Source organism: Narcine bancroftii, chromosome 8 (assembly GCF_036971445.1).
Source record: "Narcine bancroftii isolate sNarBan1 chromosome 8, sNarBan1.hap1, whole genome shotgun sequence".
Classification (NCBI taxonomy): domain Eukaryota; kingdom Metazoa; phylum Chordata; class Chondrichthyes; order Torpediniformes; family Narcinidae; genus Narcine; species Narcine bancroftii.
The window spans coordinates 62,725,420-62,749,941 of NC_091476.1; the positions used below are offsets into that span (position 1 = coordinate 62,725,420).

The following is a 24,522-nucleotide window of genomic DNA, read 5'->3' on the forward strand; positions in this document are numbered from 1 at the left end:
TCACTCACTGTCAGACCCATCCCGCATCCCTAGCGTCCAGCTTGATGCATGGTCCAGTCCCTAGCGTCCAGAGATGACAGGACAAAAGCAGCACTCCTCACCTCCTCCGTCGGGTGGTGAAAATGTTTCTCAGCAGGGATGTTCTGGCATCCAACAGCAACCGACTTTCACTGCGCCACCCCCCCTCTAAAATTCAACCCTGAAGTGGTCCCCAAACTACCTCTTGTCCCAGACTCTCACACTGTGGAAAACAACCTTTCTACATCTACTCTGTCCACGCTTTTCATCGTTTGAAATGCTTCACTGAGAAATTCCCCCCTCTTCCTCCTAAATACTGACGAGTTCAGGCCAAGGGCTGTCAAACACCCCTCGTGGGATGACCCCTCCATTCCAGGAATCATCCCAGTGAACCTCCCCTGAACCCTCTCCTTCGTCAGCGTGCCCTTTCGTCAACGAGGAGCCCAAAACTCCTCACGACGCTCCACGAGGTCCCACCAGTGCCTTTATACAAAGCCTCAGCATCTCATCCCAGCTCCTGCAGCCCATCCCTCTTGAAATGAATGGGCAGCCTGCCCAAGGATCATGAACCCTCCGAGGCAGCAGGAGGCCTCATTTGCTGCTGCATGTGAACCCCCACTCCGAGGCTGCAGGGGGCGCGAAATGTCTCTCCTCCCCAGTGGCCTGCCACCCTCCCCACCAGCAGGTGGCGCTTTGACTGCTGCTCCGATCCAGCAGGGATACACTCAGACTGACTGCTCCTCCCGCCCTCCCAGCCGGCAGGGGGCGGGCGGACCCGCTGCAGCGCGCCTGCGCGGGGGGTGGGAGCAGAACCTCCATGACCATGATGGCGGTCGGACGCTTGTTTATATCTTAACGGGATTTGGCCGCGCGTTGAGGCTGGGAGCGGCCAGGAAAGGCCCACCCCCACCTCCCAGACCGGACCGGACAGGGCCGGAGCAGCGTGCGATGCTGGCGCCCGGGCGCCAAGATGTCCTGGTTCTTCCCCTGGTCGAGCTCCATCAAGAAGCGGGCCTGCCGCTACCTGCTGCACCACTACCTGGGGCACTTCCTGGACGAGCGCCTGACGCTGGAGCAGCTCAGCCTGGACCTGTACAACGGCAGCGGGCAGCTGCGGGACGTGCACCTCGACGTGTGGGTAAGGGAGGGGGCAGGGCCTGGGGACGGGGATGGTCCCAGGGACAGGGGGGTGGCAGGGCCTGGGGACGGGGAAGGTGACGGGGGGGGGGTAGGGCCCGGGGACGGGAGGGGCAGGGACAAGAGAGGGGCAGGGCCCAGGGACGGGAGGGGCTGGGACAGGAGGGGCTGGGACAGGAGGGGGGCAGGGCCTAGGGACGGGGAAGGTCCCAGGGATAGGAAGGGAGGCATGGCCTGGGGATCGGAGGGGGTCTGGGGACTGGAGCGGGAGGGGGTGGTGCCTTGGGTGCAGATCCTGGGGACAGGGCTGGGGCCTGCGGTTAGGGGGGCAGGGCTGGGGCCTGAGGACAGGGGACCTGGGGATAGGGACAGCGAGCAGGGGCCCAGTGATGGGAACAGAGCTGGGGCTGGGTCATGGGACATGTTGTGGCCTGAGGATTGGGGCAGGTGACAGAGGGCTGTGGGCCCCAGCATGGGGATAGGGGGCAGGCTGGAGCTTGGGAGACAGGGGGCTGTGGCAGGGGAGGAGCCGGGGGCTGGGCCTAGGGAGGAGACAGGAGGTTTGGGACTGTGCTAGGGCCAGGTTGGGGCCTGTGGGCAGGTCCAGGCTTCGGACAGGGATGAGGCTGGGACAGGGGCCAGTTTGGGGTCACTTCACTGGCGGAAGGACGTGTCTCTTGGCCTTTCCAGTCTGTGCTACCCACTGCCATCCAATTACCTTGAACACTACATGGTTCCCAATCCTAATCCCCACCCTCTCACTGAAGATACCTTCTGCTTTAAATCTTCCTCCTCTTGGACATCTCATCCTGGCCAGCTGCCCATTCTGCATCATTTTATTTCCATAGAAGATTGCGGAATAGAAACAGGCCCTTTGGCCCTTCTAGTTTGTTCCAAACCATTTTTTTTGCCTATCTTCTCCATACACCTCCCATCCAAATTCCTCTTAAATGTTAAAATGAGTCCACATTCACCACTCTGTGTGAAGAAATTCCTCTGAAACTTTTCCCCTTTTGCCCTTAACCCATGTCCTCTGGTTCTTGCCTCACCCAATCTCATTGGAAAAAACATATCCTTATGATATACAGAGTTCATTGTCATACATGTGAGTACAATGCTCTGAAATTCCCAACAGTGGTGGCCACACCAACAATGGAACGCAATCAATTACTGTGCCCTGAGACAGGAAAAAGTGAGAGTAAATGTAAAGGTTGGGTAAATATTCACAGTCCGTGTTTTAATGCAGGTAGAGATCATCTGTCATGTCTGGGATGAGAAAGTTGGTGCTGTAATTCGTTTGTTTGCTGATGACACTTCCATTGGTGGCACAGTGGCTCGAAGAAGCAGAGTTTATTGTCGTGCGCATGTGTCACGAACTTCCTCATTTTGAGGCAACATTACCGTTGCAAAAATTGCTATAAATTACATTTTTAAAAACAAATAAATTGGTGCAAAAGAAAAGAGAAAATGAGGCAGTGTCTGAGGTTCAGTATCCATTCAGGAATCTGGTGGTGGAGGGGAAGAAGCTGCCCCTATACCACTGAGTGTTTGTCTTCAGGTTCCTGATGGTCGCAGTGGTAAGAGGGCATGGCCTGGGGTCCTTGAGGATTGAGGCTGCTTTCTTAAGACACTGCCCATGATGGCGCTGGCTGAACTCACTACTCCGTAGTCTTTCCCTGTCCCGTGCATTGGCACCTCCGTACCAGACAGTGATGCTCTCCACGGTCCACCTGTCGAAATTTGCAAGAGTCTTTGCTCACCTACCAAATTTCCTCAAACTCCAAGGTATAGCCACTGGCGAGCTTTCTTCAATATTGCTTCGATGTGGAGGCCCAGGAGGACAGATCTTCAGAGATGTTGACACCCAGGAATTTGAAGTTCTTTACCTTTTCTACTGCTGACCCCTTGATGGACTGTTTTGTGTTCTCCTGATTTCCCCCTTCTGAAGTCCACAATAAGTTCATTAGTTTTGCTAACAATGAGTGAGAGGTGGTTCTTGTGACACCATTCTATCTCACTCTTGTACGCTTCCTCGTTGCCATCTGTGATTCTGCCGACGACCGAGGTGTCCTCGGCAAGTTTGTAAATGGCATTAAAATGGTGCCTGGCCACACAGTCATGGGTGTCGAGTAGAGCAGTGGGCTGAGCATGCGTCCTTGAGGTGTGCCTGCATTGAGCGACTGTGAGGAGACATTACCGATTCATACTGACCGTGATCTTCCGATGAGGAAGTCAAGGATCCAGTTGTGGAGGGGGATGTAGCAACCCAAGGTTTGGAGCTTGCTGACCAGCACTGATGGTGTTGAAGGCTGAGCTGTAACACTGGACACACAACTTCTTTTCAAAAGATTTGGTTCCTGAAAAAAAAGTGATTATTATAGACAGTGTCAAGCTGAACACAGATAATTTCAGTTTTGCTGCATCATGTAGGAAGTTGGAGAAATGTTAAATTAACTTTTATTGAATTTAGCCTGTTTATTTGCATAATGACACTGACACATTGCATTAGTTCAACTGATGTTTTAAATAAAAATAATGATTTTTATTTGTGCTCATCTGCTGCCTCTCGTGTCAGTGTCCAACAATAGTCGGCCAGCATTAGTGATTCCAGTGGCCCCGATACTGCTTTTCCATGGTCGCGACGTCCCAGCGAAACCTTTCACCGCATTTGTCACTGACGGCACCAAGATCAGCAGGGAAGACGTCCAAGGGCGAAGGCAAAGAAAGAATTTTCAATGACACGTTGCACTTCATGAATTTGGACACTTGAAGCACATCGTCAATTGGCTGGATGAAGTTTGGGGCTATGTAGTTGCCAATAAAATTTTCGACAACATCTTTAAATGCCTTCCATGCATGCCCAGGCCTCAGAGCATTTGCATAGCACCTGCTCTGAGTGCATGCCCAGGCATGCATGGACTGACCAAAATAGCTTGCTTTGTGGGCAGTGGACTTAAAATATGACAGGAAATCACAAAAATAAGTTATATCTATATGGTACGTGATAAGAAAATTTTTAAGTTGATCTTTGTGACCAGCAGCCCCAAATCCATAAAGTACACCTAAAAGTGTTCAGGAAGCAAAATCTTTGTTGTCCAGTATAATTGATGAGAAACAGCCTGTTGCTGGATTAGGTTTGCTGATGGCACTTCTATTAGTGGGATGGTGAGTCAGTGAGCTGAGGAATTCAGAGAAGGCCAAGATGTTGATGGGGAAGGGGGTCTGGACCCTGGGATGTGCAGTAGAACAAAGAAGCCCGAGGTTCAGCGTTCTCTGAGAGTGGTGACACTGATGGAGGAGTGTGGTGTGCTTGCTTCATCATTCAGGGCAGTGACTGCAGCAGTTTGTATATCACGTTGGATAAGACTTTGCCAAGTCTTTGAGTGTTTTTTAATTTATTGATGCACTGCAGTTACAGGCCTATGAGCCCATGCCACCCAAATACACCAATTAACTTACAACCCTGTTACTTTTTGGAAGGTGGGAGGAAACCAGAATGCCTGCAGGTCATAGAGAGAACCAGTAAACTCCACATAGATAGCGCCGGGGTTAAATTTAAATGTAAACCTACAGCATGGGGAAAGGCCCTTCTGGCCCATGAGCCTGTGCCACCCAATTAATCTACAACCCCCATGCATTTCTGGGAGGAAACCAGAGCACCCGGACGGAGGAAATCCAGGCAGACACTGGGAAAACGTGCAAACTCCTTACAGACAGTGCCGGACTCAAACCACAGTCTCTGGCGCAGTCTCAGTGCTGCACTAACAAATACGATAACAGTGTTGCCCCTGCTGTTGGAAGGTTGTAATTAACTGGAAAAGGTGCAAAAATAATGATGTTACTAGACCCAAGAGGTGTGTGAGTTATGAGAGGCTAGGACATTTTCCCTGAGAGCTTAAGTGGTTGAAGAGTTCAAGTTTATTTGTTATCCGATTGTTCCAATTCAACCAGATGAAACTGCGTTCTTCAGTCCACAGTGCAGAACAGTGCTAACATCTGCATAGACATAACACAATTACACAGTGAAAATGTACAGATATCAAAATAAAAATTCTTAATAAGTAGTGGAGTCACAGAGAGCTGTTTTCATAGTCGGTCAGCATTCTCACTGCTGTTCACCAGCCTGGTGGTGCTGGCTCTGATACTCCCGTATCTATTCCCCGACGGGAGCAGCTGAAAGATGCTGTGTGCGAGATGGAAGGGGTCCTCAGCGATGGGTGGGGGTGGGAGTCTCCAGGGATCCTCTCTACAACTCTTATGCTCCTGTGGATTGACTTCATATCCATTTCTCCTAAGCAACCGTACCCGCACTGTGATGCAGCGGTCAGGAGCTGTCTGTAGAGCTCCTGTAGACATGACGGTTGCCTCGCCCGCTTCAGTCTTTGCAGGAAGTGCAGTCGCTGTTGAACCTTCCTGACAAGTGAGGAGATGTTCTCTGTCCACAATAGGTCATTAGTTCAGTGAACTCCAAGGAACTTGGTGCTCTCCACTCTCTCTCTCCCCACTACAGAGTTGTTGATGTGTACTGGAGGGTGGCCATCCCTGGGTCTCCTGAAGTCCATGATCATCTCCTTCGTCTTGTCCACCATAGATCTATAGAACCATACAGCACAGAAAACAGGCCATTTGGCCCTTCTTGACTGTGCCGAAATATAATTCTGCTAGTCCCATTGACCTACACCCAGTCCATAACCCTCCAGAACTCTCCCATCCATTTATCCATGGCTCACCAGTGGATACACTTTGTGAGGTGTCTGAGGAGATTCATTATGTCGTCGGAGACTCACATAAACTTCTACAGGTGGACTGTGGAGAGCATTCTGGCTGGTTGTATCACTGCCTGGTATAGAGGCACCAACTCTCAGGACAAGATAAACTCCTCATATCTATCTTTCCTAATCTAATTGGAAAGAGCCTACTCACATTTACTCTGTCTATACCCCTCATAATTTTGTAAACCTCTATCAAATCTCCCCTCATTCTTCTTTGCTCCAAGGAATGAGTTCCTGACCTGTTTAATCTTTCCCTGTAACTGAAGACCCAGCAGCATCCTAATAAATCTTTCAATGAGACCCAGGTTGTTACTCTCACGCCACATCACGAGATTTTCCACCTTTTCTCTGTAGTGCGACTCATCATTGTTGCTGATGAGGCTGACGACTGTTGTGTCGTCTGCAAACTTGATGCCGCTGTTGGAGCTGGATCTGGTGATGCAGTCGTGGGTCAGAAGTGTGAACAGGAGGGGGCTGAGTACGCGTTAGTGTTCAGCGTAACGGTGCTCGACGTTCTGATACCGACCTGGAAAGAATGTGGTCTTTCCATTAGGAAGTCCAGGGCCTAGTTACAGAGAGAGGTGTCGAGTCCCAGGGAGGACAGCTTCTCCACCAGCCTCTGGGGAATGATCGTATTAAATGCCGAGCTGAAGTCAATGACCAGCAGCCTGGTATATGAGGTGTCGTTCTCCCGGTGGGCTGGGACGGGACAAGGCTATAGGATCGTCAGTGGAATGGTTTCTACTATGGGTGAATTGAAATGGATCCAGTGTCTCTGGGAGGTGCATTTAGATGTGTTCCATCACCAGATGCACGAATGGTGGAGGTCAGTGCCATGGTGCGGTAGTCATTGAGGCCTGTAGAGGTTTACAAAATTATGAGAGTCGCACGTATCAGAGTTTCTCTCCCGGGGTAGGTTGTGGAACTCCATCCTTTCCTCGGTTCACACCGAGGGAACAACTTCAGACCCAATGTGCTTCAAACTATACACCCTTTAGGGTGGCACGGTCGGTGTAGTGGTTAGTATAACACCGTTACAGTGCCAGCGATTGGGACTGGGGTTTGAATCCCATGCTGTCTGTAAGGAGTCTGTACACTCTCCCTGTGTCAACGTGGGCTTTACCCAGGGGCTCTGGTTTCCTCCCACCGTTCGAAACATACTGGGGATGTAGGTTAATTGGGGAGCACAGACGTGGGCCAAAATGGCCTGTTGCCATGCGGTATGTCTAAATTTAAAAATCTAAATCTTGCATTGCTCAGTGATATACAGAATCAAGCTCCTGAAACTTAGATATCCATAACCAACTGAGCCCCGAACAAAGTCCTAGGCTGCTGCTTGTTCATTTGTCATCATGCACACCTGCATGTCTCTGCCTGAGGCCCTTGATGAGGGGTTCACAGCGACTTCGTGCTGCATGCATTTCCTATATCGGTCTTGAGCACCTCCGCATGATCATCTCAGCGGGTAGTTATTGGAACGGCATCGGTCAGTTCCTCTGCAACCATTGTACACAGAACTTGCCACTGTTAAGTTGTTAACAGGTAGCTTAAGGCTGTGAATATGTTTAGATATGTCCCAATTCTTCTTGTTCACAATCCTTTGGGGGGGGCAAGGGCTGAAGGTGAGGAGCCAGTATTTCCAGGCAGAGGGTGTGCGGAATGAGCTGCCAGAAGAAGGGTTCGAGTCGGACAGTTTGAAAGACATTTAGACAAGAATCGGAATTTATTGTCATGAGCGTCTGACATGAAATTAGTTGTTTTGGTGCAGAAGTTGCATTCGATTACAGATAGTACAGAAGAAGAGAAAGTGAAGGAGTGTCTGTTCAGAAATGCTCCTGATGGTAGCAGCCTGAAGAGGGCCTGACCTGGGTGCTGAAGGTCCTGGAGGAGAGAGGCTGCTTTCTTTAGACACCGCCTCTTGTAGACGTCGATAATCAGTGGTTCTCAACCTTTTTTCACCCCACACACATACAACCTTAGGTAATCCCTTACTAACCACAGAGCACCTCTGATATCCTCTGTGGTTAGTAAGGGATTATTTAAAGTTGTATGTGAGCGGGAAAACAAAAAGGTTTTTCTCCATTGTCCTGAATGGAGTGGATTGATGAGCTTGATGGCACTGGCCGAGTTCACAACTCTCTGTGGTCTTGGTGCATGGAAAGGTACGGTTTCGAGGGATATCGGCCGAACACAGGGCAACTGGGACTCGTTCAGACGAGCAACTTGGTTATCATGGGAGATCGCTTCGTTGAGCACCTCAGCTCTGTCTGCTGCAATAGATTGCATCTCTCAGTGGCTACCCATTTCAATTCTCCATCCCTTGCCGACATGCATATTCATGGACTTGTGCACTGCCAGACTGAGACCACCCGTAAATTTGGAGGAACAGCACCTACCTCGCCTCCAACCAGACGGCATTAACATTGATTTTTCTGGCTTATGTTAAAACCTCCATTCCTGGTCTCATGATAAATTCCACCTCTTCCCTTATCACACCTTTTGTTGGTCTGGATTCCTCCCACATTGTTTGAATTCTGAGACTTTCTGATATATCCTGCTTTCCAATATTTTTTTTCCCCTTGAAGAAGGGCTCAGGCCCGAGAGGTCTGCAAAAAAATCTTTCATGATTTTTCCACACACTTCACGGGATTTTACTGTTATGAAGGTTCAGATATCCCGGCATTGGTCGTTACACAGGAACGACCAAAACGACAAATCTCTGTCCGCGATTTCAACAGGGTCTAGTGTCACATATAATTTACCGTATTTGATGGTATGTCAGACCCATTTGTTTTCCAAAAAATAGGCTCAAAAATATTCCCCCAGTCTTGTACACCAGGTTGAAATCAGGGTGATAATGGTAATTAACCCCGACAGTCACGCTGACAGTCCCCGCACTGGTCATTGTTGTGTTAGGTCTGTAAGAGACACAAGCGTTTGCTATCAAATGCTACTTTCATTAACACACAATTAATAGAAAGCATGGGAGTAAAGCAGATATGCACACAATATGAAAGAGTGTGCAGAAAAACACGCACCATGTATGTGTGGGAATAATGCTTTGTGATTTCCCCTCACAACCTGGCAGACCTAGTGTCAATCCTCGGGTTAGGGTTATAATCATCCCTCTTGAGGTCACTGGTTCTCCTGACTCACTGTGTCACTATAAACTGACACTTTAGGTCGGCCCATGGTTTCATTACCCTGTGCCTGTTTCCAGCTTTTCGTGGGGATAAGTTATTCATTTTGATGTTCCCTGGCGTAAGTTTATTGTCTGCATAGTGGGTAACCTTATATTCACACCTTAAGGTTAGGTGTGGGAGTACGGGCTATAGTTGGGGTTCAGGTTAGGGTTCAGAGTAGGGTTAGGCTTAGTGGCCCACAGCAACAGAGAGTAGACCGTGGATTGCTGGGAGAGCAGACGGCGCTTAAAAAAAAAATTACGACTATACTAAGGTACACAATACACTTTGACCTGAGTTGTTCCTGGAATGCCTGCAGTGCAGTTTTACTGCAGGCTTTTGGAGAAAATGACAAGGGGTTGAGGAGGTAAAAAGTCGGAACTGAAATAGCACCCTCATTCCCATTCCGAGCTTTATACACACCATGTACCAGAAAAATAGGAATAATTTGGAAACACAGCGGCTGTGTTTTTTAAAAAAAAAACATTTGTTTCTTTCGATGCTGAGTTCCTCCAGCATTTTGGCGTGTTGTGTATGCAGCCTATCGCGTTTCTCTCAGACTCTACCATCACCCCTGGCAAGGAATTCCAGGCACCCAACTCTGTGTGCGTGTGCGTGTGTGCGTGTATATATTATATATATATAAATAAATAAAAATTACCCCCTGATGACTCCCTTAAACTTTCCGCCCCTCATCCTGTACAGATGCCCTCTGGTGTTTTCTACTTGTCTGGAAAAAAGGCGCTGACTGTCCACCCTATCCATGCCTCTCATTATCTTGTTGTCCTCTATTAAGTCATTCTTCTTCCCTCTAAAGAGAAAACCCCAAGCTCTGCTAACCTTATTGAACATGAGGTGTTGTTCCTCTTGTTGATGTCGGGCCTCAGTCTGCCAGCGTCAAGGATGAGGTCGGTGTGGAAATCGGGCGGGGGAGTTGAAATTGGAAGCTTGGGGTGGCCGCTATGGCCAGAGCTCAGGATGCTCATGGTTGGCGTAGTGGTCAGCACAACACCTTTACAGCGCCAGCGATCAGGAGTGGGGCTTGAAGGAGTTTGTACATTCTCCCTGTGTCTTCTGTTCAAAATGTACCAGGGGTGTAGGCTAATTGAGTATAAATTGGGCGGCACGGACTTGTGGGCTGAAATGACTTGTATGCCAAAATTTAAAATTTAGATTGAATGTACAAGTGTTTGGATAGCCAGGACTGATTTGGGATAGTTAACATGGCTTTGTGCATGGTAGGTTGAGTTTAACCAACATTAGAGTTTTTCGATGAGGTTAGCAGGAAAGTTGACCAAGGAAAGGCTTGTGGGAGTTGTCTACATGGACTTTTATAAGGCCTTTGACAAGAGGTGCACCAAAGAAGAGGTACAAGGACTGCCTAAAGAAAGCTCTTGGTGCCTGCCACATTGACCACAGCCAGTGGGCTGATATCGCCTCAAACAGTGCATCTTGGCGCCTCACAGTTCGGCGGGCAGCAACCTCCTTTGAAGAAGACTGCAGAGCCCACCTCACTGTCAAAAGACAAAGGAGGAAAAACCCAACCCCAACCAACCAATTTTCTCTTGTAACCGCTGCAACCGTGTCTGCCTGTCCCGCATCGGACTTGTCAGCCCACAAACGAGCCTGCAGCTGACGTGGACTTTACCCCTCTCTAAATCTTCGTCCGCGAAGCCAGGCCAAAGATGTGGGAGGTTCATCAGGAAGGTTCAGACACTCGATATTCATGATGAGGTAGTGAACTGGATTTGCCATTGGATGCACAGAAAAAGCCAGAGAGTGGTAGTGGATGACTGCTTCTCAAACTGAAGACCTGTGACTCAGGGATCTATGTTGGGACCATTGTTGTTTGTGCTGGACGATAATGTGGTAAATTGGATCAGCAAGACACACACACATTGATGCTCCTGTACCTCCTTCCTGATGGTTGTGGGTCAAAGATATTGGGCGCTGGATGGAAAAGGTCCTCAATAATTCTTTAAGCCTTATTGAAGCAACACTGATTGTGAATGTCATTGATAGAGGAAAAGGAGGCCCCAGTGATCTTCTCGGCCATTTTGACGATCCTCTGCATTGACTTCTGGTCTGATGCTTTGCAGCTACTGTCCCACGCAGTGGTGCAGTAAATAGGACTCTCAGTGGTGCTCCTGTAAGATGTTGTCAAGATGGGGGCTGGAAGCCTTGCCCTTCTCAACCACCTGAGGAAGTGTAGGTTCTGCTGAGCCTTCCTGCCTAATGAGGATAGAACCATTGTTGTGTAGTGGAGAGTGGTCGACCTTCATCCTACAGAAGACCAGAAGCATCTCATTTTGTCTTGGTCACATTGTTGATCTTGGACCAATCGACGAGCCGCTCAACCTCGTCGCTGCAAGCTGGCGCATTGCTGCTGATGAGGGCAACTGCTGTCATATCCTCTGGAACGTGCCTGTCTGCTTCTTACTCATATCTAGGAGAAGGCCCTTGACTCTTCATGATTTTTATTAATGACCTGGATGAGGGGTGGGGCGGGGGTTGGTAAGTTGATGCCACAAAGGTTGAGGGTGTTGTGGACGGTGTGGAGGGCCGTCAGAGGTACAACGGGACAATGCTAGGATGCAGAACTGGGCTGAGAAGTGGTGTTCAACCCAGATAAGTGTGAAAGGGTTCGTTTTGGGTAAATATGATGGCAGAATATAGTAAGACTTGGCAGTGTGGAGGGTCAGAGGGATCTTGGGGTCCGAGTCCGTAGAACGCTCAATGCAACTGCGCAAGTTGATTCTGTGGTTAAGAAGCCATACGGGGATTTGTCCTTCATTAACCATCGAATAGAATTTAGGAGCGAGGAGGACCCTGGTCAGACCCCACTTGGATAACTGTGCTAGGTTCTGGTCGCCTCACTACCGGAAGGATGTGGAAGCCATAGAAAGGGAGCAGAGGAGATCAACAAGGATCTGGTTTGGGTTTGGGCAGCAGGCCTGATGCAAACAGGTTGAGTGAACTCAACCTGTTCTCCTCGGAGCAGTGGAGGATGCGATGATGAGAGGCATGGATTGTGTGGCTTAAGGTGCTGGGGAGTGGGTACAGAGGAGATGACAGGGATGAGTTGTTTTACGCTGAGTGGTAGGTGCGTGGAATGGGCTGTCAGCAATGGTGGTGGAGGCAGATATGATGGGGTCTTTTAGGTACTTGGAGGGTTGAGTAAGCCTAGTCATTTCCAAGGTAGGGACGTGTTTGGTACAACTTTGTGGGCCAAAGGGCCTGTACTGTGCTGTAAGTTTTCCATGTTCTAAGGCTCGGGCTGAAAACATCGGTGATAAACCTTTACCTCCTATGGATGCTGAGACCGGCCGACTTCCTCCAGCATTGTTTTCCCTTTCAGGCATTTGTCCCATGGCAAGAGAGTGTTTGTTATCTCCTGACTTGACTTCAGAGGTCAGGCTGGTCTCTGTCCCCTACCCTCCAGGCTTACGATAACCAAGCACACCGTTTCAGGATCGCCATCCTCTTCCCCCTCCCTCTGCTCCCCCACCCACCTGACACCCCTCCCCACAGAGTCGAGCAGCATGGAAGCAGGTCCTTCCCCCCCACCCCACCCCCATCGCGTCCATTACCAGCACTCTATCCATGCCTCTCAATATGCTTCTTAAACGCTGTGAAAGTATCTCCCTCCATCTTCTCCCTCATTCTCTCCCACCTTTCTGCCCATTTCCCCCCCCCGCCCACACACACACACACACACACACACACACACACACACTCTCTCACTCTGGACCACTCCTTTCTATCCCCTCCCTCTCCTGCTCTCATTCCCTCCCCATCCCCCAACTCTGACTTTGTTTTTCATTTCTCTCACGGCTTCTTGCTGCCAATGTTCTGTGCAGTTGTCCAAGCACAGTCACTGAGATGACACTGCTGTTTTCCTGGCAGACGAATTGGTGTGGAGGATGGTGCAGGGGGCAAGGTCGAACAGCTATTACGTAAATTCTTGCACAACATTTGTACTCTGTGTACCAAATCATTGCTCGAGAGGGCCTTAATCCATGTTCTGTCACAAACAATCACCCCAGCAGTTGTTCAGTCGTATTTTGCTGCTTCGTTCAGTCAGAAGGGGCAAAAGCTTGATACACATGCTGGAGAAACAAGCCCATTCCTGCAGAGTCTATAGGAGGCAAGGATGATGTTTTGGGCCCAAGAGAGAGTATTGTTTCAGGTCACCCCAGAGTTCCTCCTATTCCAAGGGAAATGCTGGACAGCCAGTCCTCTCCTTTGACCAGGCCGTTTTCCAAAGCTTACCAGCTTGTCCCTCTGGAACTGATGTCCGTGTCTCTCCTCTCTGTCTCTCTCTCTCTCTCCCCCTCCTCTCTGAAAGCAAAGCCTGCTTTTTTTCTCTGCTCTCTGCCTGCAAAGATCACATGACCCTCCAGACACTTTGTCCTGTTTTCCAGACAAAGCTGCTCCTGCCTGTTGTCACATTTGTTACCTTTTGCAAAGGACAGTCCGTCATGATTCTGTGAGCACTTGCAAACGCTCCTGCAAAAACTCTTGTGTTTTAAAGTGTTTGTGTGTGACCTGCTCTAACAAACCTTTCCCAATTTATCTCCCCAACACCTTGATATACTCTGTCACAGTGTGGTCAAAAATTTTAAATAAACTATTTTTTTTTAAAAAGAAAGGAAGCAGCCTCTACCCCCACCACCCAGACCAGGCCCTCTTCACTCTGGTATCTTCGGGAAGGAGGTAAAGGAGCCTAAAAGTGAGCCCTCAGCGGCACAAGGGCAGCTTCTACTCCGCTGCCGTCAGATTTCTGAATGGACAATGAACCTCACATTTTCTCTTGCACTCATTTATTTGTTTTTTTAAAAAGTATTTTATAGCCATTTTTGCACTTGTAATCCTGCCCCAAAACAATTCCTCTTCGGTTTAACCCTCTCATGATTTTATGTGTGTGGCATACACTCGAGAGTCCGATGACAGAGGGTTGGGAGTAGTCCCTGATTCTGGGGTGGGGGGGGGGAGGGTGTGGGGCAGTGCACATGATCTCATCCTCATGAATTGTCTTACTGCGGCGCAGAGTGCGGCCTACTGTTAAGATGAATCGTTTAAAGATGTTGGCAGCTTTTCCAAGGGAGCAAAAGTTCAGGTGGAGGAGAGGGTCGAGTGGGAGAGGGAGGGGGCGTGAGAGGGAGAGAGGTGTGTGCTTGCGTGGTCACAACCCTGCTCTCTTTTGTCTCTCGCGTGCAGCAGTTGTCGTCCCACACAGCGATGTACCCTGCCAAGGTAATTGTAATGGAGCGACTGCAGAAACTGCTTTGGGACCTGCTGAAAATCCTTGGTCATCTGGTGCACTTTACACAGAACACAGAAATCTATTGCCCAGTTCGGTCCACAGTGTTGTTCCAACCTAATAACCTACTAACAACTGTCTCGAATTTCCCGACTGTATAACTCCATTTTTCTAGTTCCATGTACATATCTAATAGTCTCGTTAAAAAGATCCTATTGTACCTTCCCCATCACAATTGCTGGCAGCACAGTCCATTCACCTACCACTCTCTGTGTAAAGAACCTGCCTCTTGTCTCCTTCCAAGCACCTTTAAACTGTGCCACCTTGTGTTGGCCATTTCAGTCCTGGGAAAAAAGCCTCTGGCCATCCACACGATCAATGCTTCTCATCCTCTGTCACTCCAAGAACAATTTCTCTCAACCCATCCTCACAAGGCGCTCTCTTCAATCTGGGCAGTGTCCTTGTGAATCTCCTCTGCACCCTCTCTACAGCCTCCACATGAGGTGACCGAACCGAACACAATATTCCAAGTGGTGTCTTGTCGCACTGTAATCTTACCTTAAATCTCTTGAGGTCAATGAAACTCATGGGTTCAAATTTGGCACTCTCTGTAAGGAGTTTGTACGTTCTCCCCGTGTCTGCGTACAAAACTGTAAAGAGTTAATTGGGTATAATTGGGTAGCATGCGCCTGTTACCGTGCTGTATGCCTAAATAATAATGAATTTAAACACTACAATACCGATTGGTGTAGTAGCTATGAGTGTGCTGTGGACGCAGACCCCAGGTTCGGGTTAAGGAATCGCCCCTCCTTATCTCTGAACCCATCCCCCCCCCCCCATGACCTCCTCCAGCCATGTCCCCCTTGGGAGTGCATGCCCTTCCACCCAGTCCCTGGGGTGATGGCTTCCTCCTCATGCACTTACTGTGGAGTGGAGTGGAGTTGAGGTCCTGATGAGGCAGGCCCCCCCCCCGCCCCAAAGGCGCCGGCGTGATTCCCACTGTGATGAGACAGTGACGCACTCTCCTTTCACATTGTAGTCGCTGAACGAGCTCCTGGAATCGCTGGGTGCCCCGCTGGAAATCACCGAAGGCTTCGTCAGCACCATCTCAGTCACCATCCCCTGGTCTGCCCTGATCACAGAGAACTGTACCGTGGAAGTGACTGGCCTACAGTTGACATGTAGACCCAAGGTCCACTTCGGTGAGCGCCGTCCCGGGTCAGGCGATCCTGTCAAGGGTGGGGGGGTGGGGGGGGCCTCGGTCTCAACTGCCTGCCTCTGGTTAATATGGGGAATGGAGGTGGGATGGTGTTTTGGATGTAGTTTGGGGATATCTCAGTAGCTGGGGCCGAGTTGAGATTAGGGGAACCTCGGTTTCGGGGGTATACAGTGCCTGGGGCTCCTGGGAATGTCGGGAATGCAGGGACTTTGGTCTTGCTGAGTAACAGTGAGAGTAGCAACTTTGGTCCTGGGGAGTGTTGGTAAAAGCTGAGATCAGGGTCCCGGTGAGAGCAGGGACTGGTACCCCAGTGAGTGTTGGTGAGACCAAAGAATGGTACCCTGGTGAGTGTCGGTGAGAGCACAGACTGGGGCCCGGTGAATGTTGGTGAGAGCAGAGAGAGGGTTCTGGTGAGCTTCAGTGAGAGCAGGGCTTGTGGCCTCAGAGTTGATGAGAGCACAGACTGGGGCACCAGCTAATGTCAGTGAGAGCAGGGATGGGCCCTGGAGAATGTTGATGAGAGGAGGGGCAGGCCCTGGAGAATGTCTGTGAGAGCAGGGATGGGGCCCCGGTAAGTGTTGGTAAGAATTGAGATTATATCCCCGTGTGCGTTCATCTGTGCTGAAACTTGGGTCCAGTGAACATTGGAGAGAGTGGGGTCCCGGTGAGCATTGGAGACAGTGGTTTCCCGGTGAGCACTTGGGAGAGCGGGGTCCTGGTGAGCGTTGGAGACAGTGGTTTCCCAGTGAGCGTTGGGGAGAGTGGGGTCCCGGTGAGCGTTGGGGAGAGCGGGGTCCCGGTGAGCGTTGGAGGCAGTGGTTTCCCGGTGAGCGTTGGGGAGAGCGGGGTCCCGGTGAGCGTTGGGGAGAGCAGGGTCCCGGTGAGCGTTGGGGAGAGCGGGGTCTCGGTGAGCGTTGGGGAGAGCAGGGTCCCAGTGAGCGTTGGGGAGAGCGGGGTCCTCGTGAGGGTCGGTCTGCGCTGAGACTGGGCTCCCAGTAAGTACAGGGCTGTACCTGTGACCTAGGTGCTGATTGATTTGGGCAGTTTGGGGTTAGCTGTCGGATGCCAGGTTTGTTCCCTTGCTGACGGTTCAGGATTGTGGCCTCCCAGTGTGTTTCTCCGCTGCTCGCTGTGAATCTGCAAGCCACAGTGTGGGGAAGCGCCCGCGCCCTGATGTTTAACCTTGTTTCTGACTCTGCGCAGCCCCAGGGACCGAGTCTCCCAGTTGGGCATCCTGCATGACTACCAGCATACAGCTGGCCAAGGAGTGCCTGAAGGACCAGCCTGAGGAGCCCACACAGCCTTTGGAAGGGCTGGAGATGTTTGCGCAGACCATCGAGACAGGTGAGCCCCATCCACAGTTCTATCATGCTCAGCGCAGGTGCCCCTCAATTCATCCACCCTTCAGGGTTTTGGGGTGTACAGCAGCACAACAACAGGCCCTTCGGCTCATCTCGTCCATGCTGACTATGTAGTGCAGCATTTGCCCCACATCGCTCTCAACCTTTCCTGACAATGTATCAGTCCAAATGTCCTTGAAACATCACAATTGTCTCCATGTCTGCCACTTTCTCGTGCAGCTTGTTCGATAGAATCCACCCACCCCTCACCAATCTCACTCCTGGGTGCCAGTCCCCGATTTTCTTCCAAACACCCACCTGAGCCCCAGTTTGCAGTCTCTACCCCCAAACCCACCTGAGTCTCGGTTCCCAATCTCCTCCAAACTCATCTGGGCCCTGGTTCCCAATCTCCCCCTAAACCCACCTGGGCCCTGATTTCTGACCTTTTCCCCAAACTTATCTGAGTCGTGTTTCCCGATCTCTTCCCAAACTCGTCTCCTGAGCTCCTCCTATCCAGAACACCGCTCCACCTCCAGTCCCCATAAGGTGTCCCTCACTTTATTCTGTGGTGGAAAGCAAAGCTCATGCACACGTGCTCTGTAAATCACGCCCTTTTACACCAGCGTACGAATGCTGGAAATAACCTGCTAGACTCCTCGCAAAAGAACCCTTCTCACCGAACTTGTAAATAAATTGGGTGGCCCAGTTGGCGTAGCGGTTTGAATCCCACGCTGTCTGTAAGGAATTTGTGCCTTCTCCCCGTGTCTGAGTGGGTCCAACTTGGGGTCTCCGGTTTCCTCCCACCGTTCAAAAATGTACCAGGGGTTTAGGTTAATTGGGCGCAATGGACTCGTGCACCAAATTGGCCTGTATATTTACATTTTTAAAAATACTTGTTTCCAGTTAAGCATCTATAAGCCATGGCGGCTGACAAAAATTGTCCATGGCCCGTGGAGTGCTTTGGGGAAGCAGGGGTGAGTTGCAGTTCCCTCTCCCCTCGGGTTAATGGGTCTGTACTGTGGTGAAAGCAGGTGGCGATTTTAATTTTAATTTAATGGACTCTCTCAATTTTGCTTGTGACCAAACAGTGCTGAGAAGCATTAAAGTAACATTCCTGGACACTATTGTGCGTGTGGAGCACACTCCTGACGGTTCTGGGACAGGACTTGCTCTGGAAGTGCACATAAAGAGGTCAGTTGAAAACTCTTACAGTTTGAAAAATTTTGTCGCGCTGCATGGGCCCTCTTGCGTTGGGACGGCACAGCACAGGCCCTTCAGCCCTTGAAGTTGTACCAACCTATATATTAAAAAAAAAGAAACCCTATCTTCCCCATAACCCTCTATTTTTCTTTTATCCATTTGCCTGTCTGAGTCCCTACTTTTTCAGCCTCCATCATCCTCCCTGGCGCCCACAACTCTGTGTTTAAAAAAAAAAACCCAAAAACTTACCCCTGATCTCTTGCCTAAACTTCCCTCCCTCCACTTTGTCCTCTGGTGTTTGCTTCTGTCACCCTGGGAAAAAGGCACTGGCGGTCCATCTTATCCATGCTTCTCAGAATCTTACAGAATTAATAAAGTCACCTCTTATTCTCCGAAGAGAAAATTCCCAGCTCTGCTAACCTTGCCTCATAAGACATGTTCTCCAATCCAGGCACCATCCTGGTAAATCTCTTCTGCCCCCTCTCTACAGCTTCCACATCCTTCTTGCAATAAGGTGACCAGAAAGGAATACAATATTCAATTTATTATCATGGTATGCTTGAAATTCCTTTTTGCCTGCTGCAAAGCAGATAGATTCGCCACCGGCAGGAATTGCCTAAACGCCTTTTACAGTCAGAGAAAGAGAAGCAAAAGAGAGGTGTCCCCCCCAGAATCACTGAGAGTCCATAGATTTGCCTCCAGCACCCCCGCAGCCACACAGAGTCGTCCAAACTAGTGGCAGCCCGAGTTCCAAATCCGAACCTCCCACACTGGTCAGAGACCCTTAGGTGCCCTCTGCACCTCCTCGCGTTCTGGTTCTGATATCTGGTACCCCTCCGGCCAGTCTCCAGCCGCCCACAGCCTGGCGTGAGACTCTCGACAGCAGTCTCCGGCAGCCTACAGCTTCCATGGGTTCCTCGCCTCAAGTCGCCAGCAGCCCACCGCAGCGCTCTGTCATTGGTCCGCCACCGTGGTCTCCGTCCTCGTGGGTCGTCTCTTCTGCTTCTCCTTCTCAGATGATCTTCCCATTTTCTGGTGCCCTGCTCCAGTTCCTCCACTTCCCCGGAGTCTGCAGCCCCGCGTGGCTGCTGCCCATTAATAGGCACCACCATCTTGAGCGCAGACCCTGAGGCCGTGAGATCCCAAGTAAAAACCACCGTCAGCTCCCTTAACAGGCCGTTTAAAAAGTCCGTGCGGGGCCGACAGCAGTCGACTGGGCAGCTGGACCCCGCAGGAGCACTGCATCTCCGCTCCCTTGCCTCCCACGGCTCCAACAGTGACATCTTTGAGCCACCAGAGATTTGTAGAGTTGCATCATGACCTCTAAGCTCTTGACCTGAATCCCCCGACTAATGAAGCTCAGCATCACATAGACACTATTAATTGTCCTATCAACCTGCGTTCTCCTGGGTCTCTTCTAACCTGGGGGGGGGATCTCTTCTAACCTGGGGGGGATCTCTTCTAACCTGGGGGGGGTGTGTCTCTTCTCACCTGGGGGGGTGTGTCTCTTCTCACCTGGGGGGGGGGTGTCTCTTCTCACCTGGGGGGGTGTGTCTCCTCACCTGGGGGGTCTTCTATCCTGAGGGGGGGGGGGGGTCCTTCTCACCTGGGGCTCTGAGCTGTGATGTCAACTCCAAACTTTCAACACTGCCGGCAGGGTTCCCAATCAAGTTCAGGTTGATGATCATCTGACTGTATACGTACAACCAGACAAAACTGCGTTTCTGTAGACCACGTACAAAATAATCACACAAAGATTTAATACTCTCCTGCTATGTCCACTGATGGCCTCTTGGCTGTTGGCCTGCGCTCCTCCCGCTGCTCCTCCCCTCCCCTCCCATTTTATTTGGGCGCCTGCCTGCGCTTTGCTCATACCTTGATGAAGGGCTCAGGCCCGAAGTGTTTGTTATCTTTCTTTGCCTCCTGTGGACGTTGCGGGACCTGCGAGATTCTCCAGCCCTTGTGTGTATTTACCTCAATCAGAGCATCTGCAGACTTTCTTCTTTCACTCCTTTTGGAATAGTTCTCTTGCTTCATTAATCAGATCCCCAAGGTCGATCTCACAGGACCTCTTGTGGACAATCTACAGTGGAGAAACCTGCCCAAGACCTTGTGGGGTCTCACTCCCACTCTTTCATATCCCCCACAGAAACGTCAGGCTGCTTTTGCTCCGTGCCAGCCAATCTCTCCCTCTGTAACTCTACACTACTACACTGTGTCTGCCTCCTGCCCTCTTTCTTGCCGCTCTGGCGGAGGGTTTTCTGCCTAAAGTATCACCTTCTGCCAATGCTGCCTGCCCCACTGAGTTCCTCCAGCAGCTTATGCGTTGCACTGAGGCTTGCTTGTACTGTATGCGCTGTCTGGTGCTTTGCTTGCGGAGAAGAAGGTTAATGTCGGGACACAGACTGGAAGCAGCTTCACTCTCTCCGCTGCAACAATGACAACCTCTCAGTTGCCAGTCATTTTGATTCCAAACCCCATTCCCATACCAACATTTATTTCTTCTACCCCTCACCTGTATCCATCTGTAATTGCTTTCCTATTAGACTGTGCTCCATCCTCCACCCTCTCCTCCAATTTCCCCCTCCTCCTTCTTCCCCTCCTGCCCTACTCCTTCCTCCCTCCTTTACTCCTAACATGCTCCTTCCTCCCTTTCTGCCCTCCCCTTCCTCCCTCCTTTACTCCTAATGCGCCCCTTCTTCTCTCCTTTCCTCCTCCCCTGCACCTTCCCACCTCCCTCTTCCTCCTGTACCTACCTCCCTCATTCTCCTTCCCTGCTCTTACTTTTTCCTCTCCCTTCCCCCTCCTCTCCCTTCCCCCTCCTCTCCCTTCCCCCTCCTCTCCCTTCCCCCTCCTCTCCCTTCCCCTCCTCTCCCTTCCCCCTCCTCTCCCTTCCCCCTCCTCTCCCTTCCCCCTCCTCTCCCTTCCCCCTCCTCTCCCTTCCCCCTCCTCTCCCTTCCCCCTCCTCTCCCTTCCCCCTCCTCTCCCTCCCCCCTCCTCTCCCTCCCCCCTCCTCTCCCTCCCCCCTCCTCTCCCTCCCCCCTCCTCTCCCTCCCCCCTCCTCTCCCTCCCCCCTCCTCTCCCTCCCCCCTCCTCTCCCTCCCCCCTCCTCTCCCTCCCCCCTCCTCTCCCTCCCCCCTCCTCTCCCTCCCCCCTCCTCTCCCTCCCCCCTCCTCTCCCTCCCCCCTCCTCTCCCTCCCCCCTCCTCTCCCTCCCCCCCTCCTCTCCCTCCCCCCTCCTCTCCCTTCCCTCTTCCCCCTCCCCCTCTCCCTTCCCCTGCCCTCCACATCGCCTCCTCCCCCTGACACCCTGGCCCCCCCCACCTTCCCCCTCCCACCTTTTTATTTGGTGTTTTCCAGATTCCTGGTGAAGGGCCCAAACCCAAGACATTGACCAAGGGTGTTGTGTGACACTCCAGCACCTTTGAGAATTGCAGAAGTGTGAAAGAGTGCCTCGTTAAATCTATTTAAACACACGGGGATTAGATTATTTTTTGCATTGGAGGCATTAAGAGTCACAGGAAAAAGGCAGGGAGGTGGTGTCTGTGGGTCACAGTAAGTCAAACAAGACCCCCCTGGTTGCCCTTCTGCAGCACTAACCTGCCAGTCCGGCCATCTTGCCCACAGGTCAGATTACTGCGACGAAGCGGTGAAGGACTCCACATCAAAGAAAGACCCCATACCCATAGACATCCACCAGCCCCCTGCCTTCGTCCACAAGGTGCTGCGGTTGTCTGGGGTGCTTCTGTATTACGAGGATGGAGCCAAGCAGGAAACAGATGCTCTGGCCTCGTCACCTGGTCTGCAGGTAAGGGGTCCTCATGAGGGAGGCGATAAGAAACATTAAATTCAGTTTTCCCCCCACTCTGTGTCTGGTTTCCCCACCCCCAACCGTGTGCTCTTCTTTCCCGCCTCCTCCGCCCCCATCGTTCTCAAATCCCCTCACCGTGAGCTCCGGTTCTTCCCTACCCCCGTGTGACTGGTTTCTCCATCCCCAATCATCTGTTCTCCCCTCCACCCCATTGTGTGCCCTCCCCTGCCACCATGTGCTCTGGTTCTCCTCCATCCCCTACCTTCACTGTGAACTCCAATTCTCCACCACCACCCTACCCCAACTATGTGCTCTGGTTCTCCTAAAACCCCCTCCCACTGTGAGCTCTGGTTCACCTCTGCCCCCGCCCCCATTATGTGCTCTGGTTCTCCTCAAACCCCCCACCATGAGCTCCGGTTCACCTCCACCTCCACTTACCACAGTCAGCGGGTGAATCAGCCACTGCGTTGTCCAATGCAGGGCCACTGAGTGGGGGGGGGGGTGTGGGATCTGAGGGTAGGTGATGGGGCTGTGGGGAGAGGGTCACTGGGCACAATCCTGGATTAGCCGGAAGCTCACAACTCCTCGTCGACCATTTCTTTGCAGGCAATGGGACCAAGGGACCCCTCTGCCAAGAAGGCGGGTCTGCCCACTGTGTCGCGCACCAGCAGCGATGCAGCAGAGCATTTGGCAGGGGCAGCGTTGCAGCTGGTGCAGATCGGTAGCTTCACTGGCTGCGTGGAGACAACAGTGAAACTCAAGCAAAATGATGCGCTGCCCGGCGCCAAGGTAAGTGGGCGTTGGAACTCCCTCCAGCCTTCCCGTCCCATTCCCCTCAGTTGCAGGAGAGACTGGGATCTGTGTCTCTCATCCCCTGGGGGTTCGAGGAGAGGCTGGGTTACATGTCTGCCCTACCCCCTCCCAGTGAGTCTGAGGAAAGGATGGGACGTTTCCTTCCTTCAGGAGTTTCTCTTCTCTCCTCCACCCCCAGGAGTGCGGGAGGCTGAGGGGTACCTTGCAGGGGGTTATAATGGTCACAGGGTAGTGGAGGTGTGGAACGAGCTGCCAGGGTGGGGGGAGGGTGTAGGTCAGGGGAGGAAGCAGGGACTGCCAGGGAGGGAAGAGGGGTAGGGGCAATGGGGTGTTGGGGTATGGACAGTTGGGGAAGGAGAGAGGGGAGGGTGAACGATGGAGGGAGATGTGGGGAGGGGCAGGGACAGAGGGAGGAGGGAGACCAGGGGTAGGGGTGGGGACAAGGAATGAGCAGGAGGGGTGAGGACAGTCAGGGGAGAATGGGTTGGTCGGGGCGAGGGATGGGATGGGGGGGTGTGAGGGAAGGGAGTCAGTGAGGAAGGGCAGGGAGGGGAGGGTAAACATTGGGGAGCTGGGGAGGAGGGGTGGGGAAGGGACAGAGGGAGGGGAGGGGAGATGGAAAGTTTGGGAGGAGGAGGGGTGGGGACTGTTGAGGGATAGGTGGGGAGGGGAGGAGGAATGCTTGGTGGAGGGGAGGAGGAGGTAGCAGGCCCAGTCGATGGAGAGGTGGAGAAGGGGAAGGGACAGTCGAGGGAGGGGGGGGAGGAAGGGGCGGGGACAGTCGCTGGAGAGTGGGAAGGGGGTGGGAAGTGTCAGCTGCCACATGTAAAGAGCATTCAGGCACATACGTGGACTGAAAGGTTCATAGGGGCATGGGTGAAGTGCAGGCCACTGGGACTGAGCCAGCACAGTCAATTTGGGCCGAAGGGCTTGCTTCCATTCTGCCGAACGGCAGGAGACTGCAGGCTCCGGTACTTGAACCCCAACGTGGCCCACTGGAGAAACTCCGAGTCGAGTCGGTAGGAGAACTCATGGAGTCAAGCCCCCTGTACAATTTTGAGAGAGCAGTGTTGGCAATACTTTGTTGGAGCTACAGTTTAAGGGGTGAGGAAAGCATTAGTCTTGAGAGGACAAGCTGAGGCTTTATAAAGTGTTGGTTGGAGTGACGTGATCAGTTTTACATCGAACACAGAACATTCCAGCTCTTTAGTTGTTCCAACCTATGTAAACCTACTCAACAGTCCAACCCTTCCCTTTCTCACACCCAGAACCTATTTTTTTTGCATCCCAGCTGGAGTTAGATGGAAAGATGGGGTCGGTTCACTTGTTCCTCAGCCCTCACCAGCTCTCTAACCTGATCGATTTCTTCAGCACCCTTCATCTCTCCGGTGAGTGAGCAGGGTTTCCCATCTCAGCAATGCAGCAATGCTCTTCGGCAGTCCCTTGATTGAAAGGCAGGCTTGCGAAAGTGTTGGAAAGCTGGCTGTTCACAAGGACGAATGATTCCTGGAATTTTAAACTTGGTGACAGGCCTTTCTGGCCCACGAGCCTGTGCTGCCCAATTGACCTACAATCCCCATACATTTTGAAGGGTGGATGGAAACCCAGGGAGAGACTGGGATGGGGGTGGAAACGTGCAAACTCCTTGCAGGCAGTGTGGGATTCAAATCACTGGCGCTGTACCTGTGCTGTCCCTTGAAGAGATGGAGGGATTTTTGATGGCTTTTTGGACTGTTATGAAGAATGAGGGGGACGTCTGGAAGCATTT

The 24,522-nt window shown here is 51.7% G+C and overlaps 1 protein-coding gene across 1 annotated transcript in view; it reads left to right on the top strand.

Annotated features, from left to right (window-relative positions):
• The first annotated feature begins 816 nt into the window (after positions 1 to 816).
• The window catches only part of atg2a (autophagy related 2A), a 182,463-nt gene continuing 158,757 nt past the window's right edge, over positions 817 to 24,522 (top strand). Inside the window, exons 1-7 of the mRNA XM_069896222.1 lie at positions 817 to 1,156; positions 15,412 to 15,574; positions 16,795 to 16,935; positions 18,020 to 18,122; positions 21,758 to 21,938; positions 22,548 to 22,730; positions 24,046 to 24,142. Of these exons, the coding sequence (XP_069752323.1) occupies positions 989 to 1,156; positions 15,412 to 15,574; positions 16,795 to 16,935; positions 18,020 to 18,122; positions 21,758 to 21,938; positions 22,548 to 22,730; positions 24,046 to 24,142 (1,036 nt within the window). The 5' untranslated portion in view covers positions 817 to 988. The remainder of the gene's footprint in view (positions 1,157 to 15,411; positions 15,575 to 16,794; positions 16,936 to 18,019; positions 18,123 to 21,757; positions 21,939 to 22,547; positions 22,731 to 24,045; positions 24,143 to 24,522) is intronic.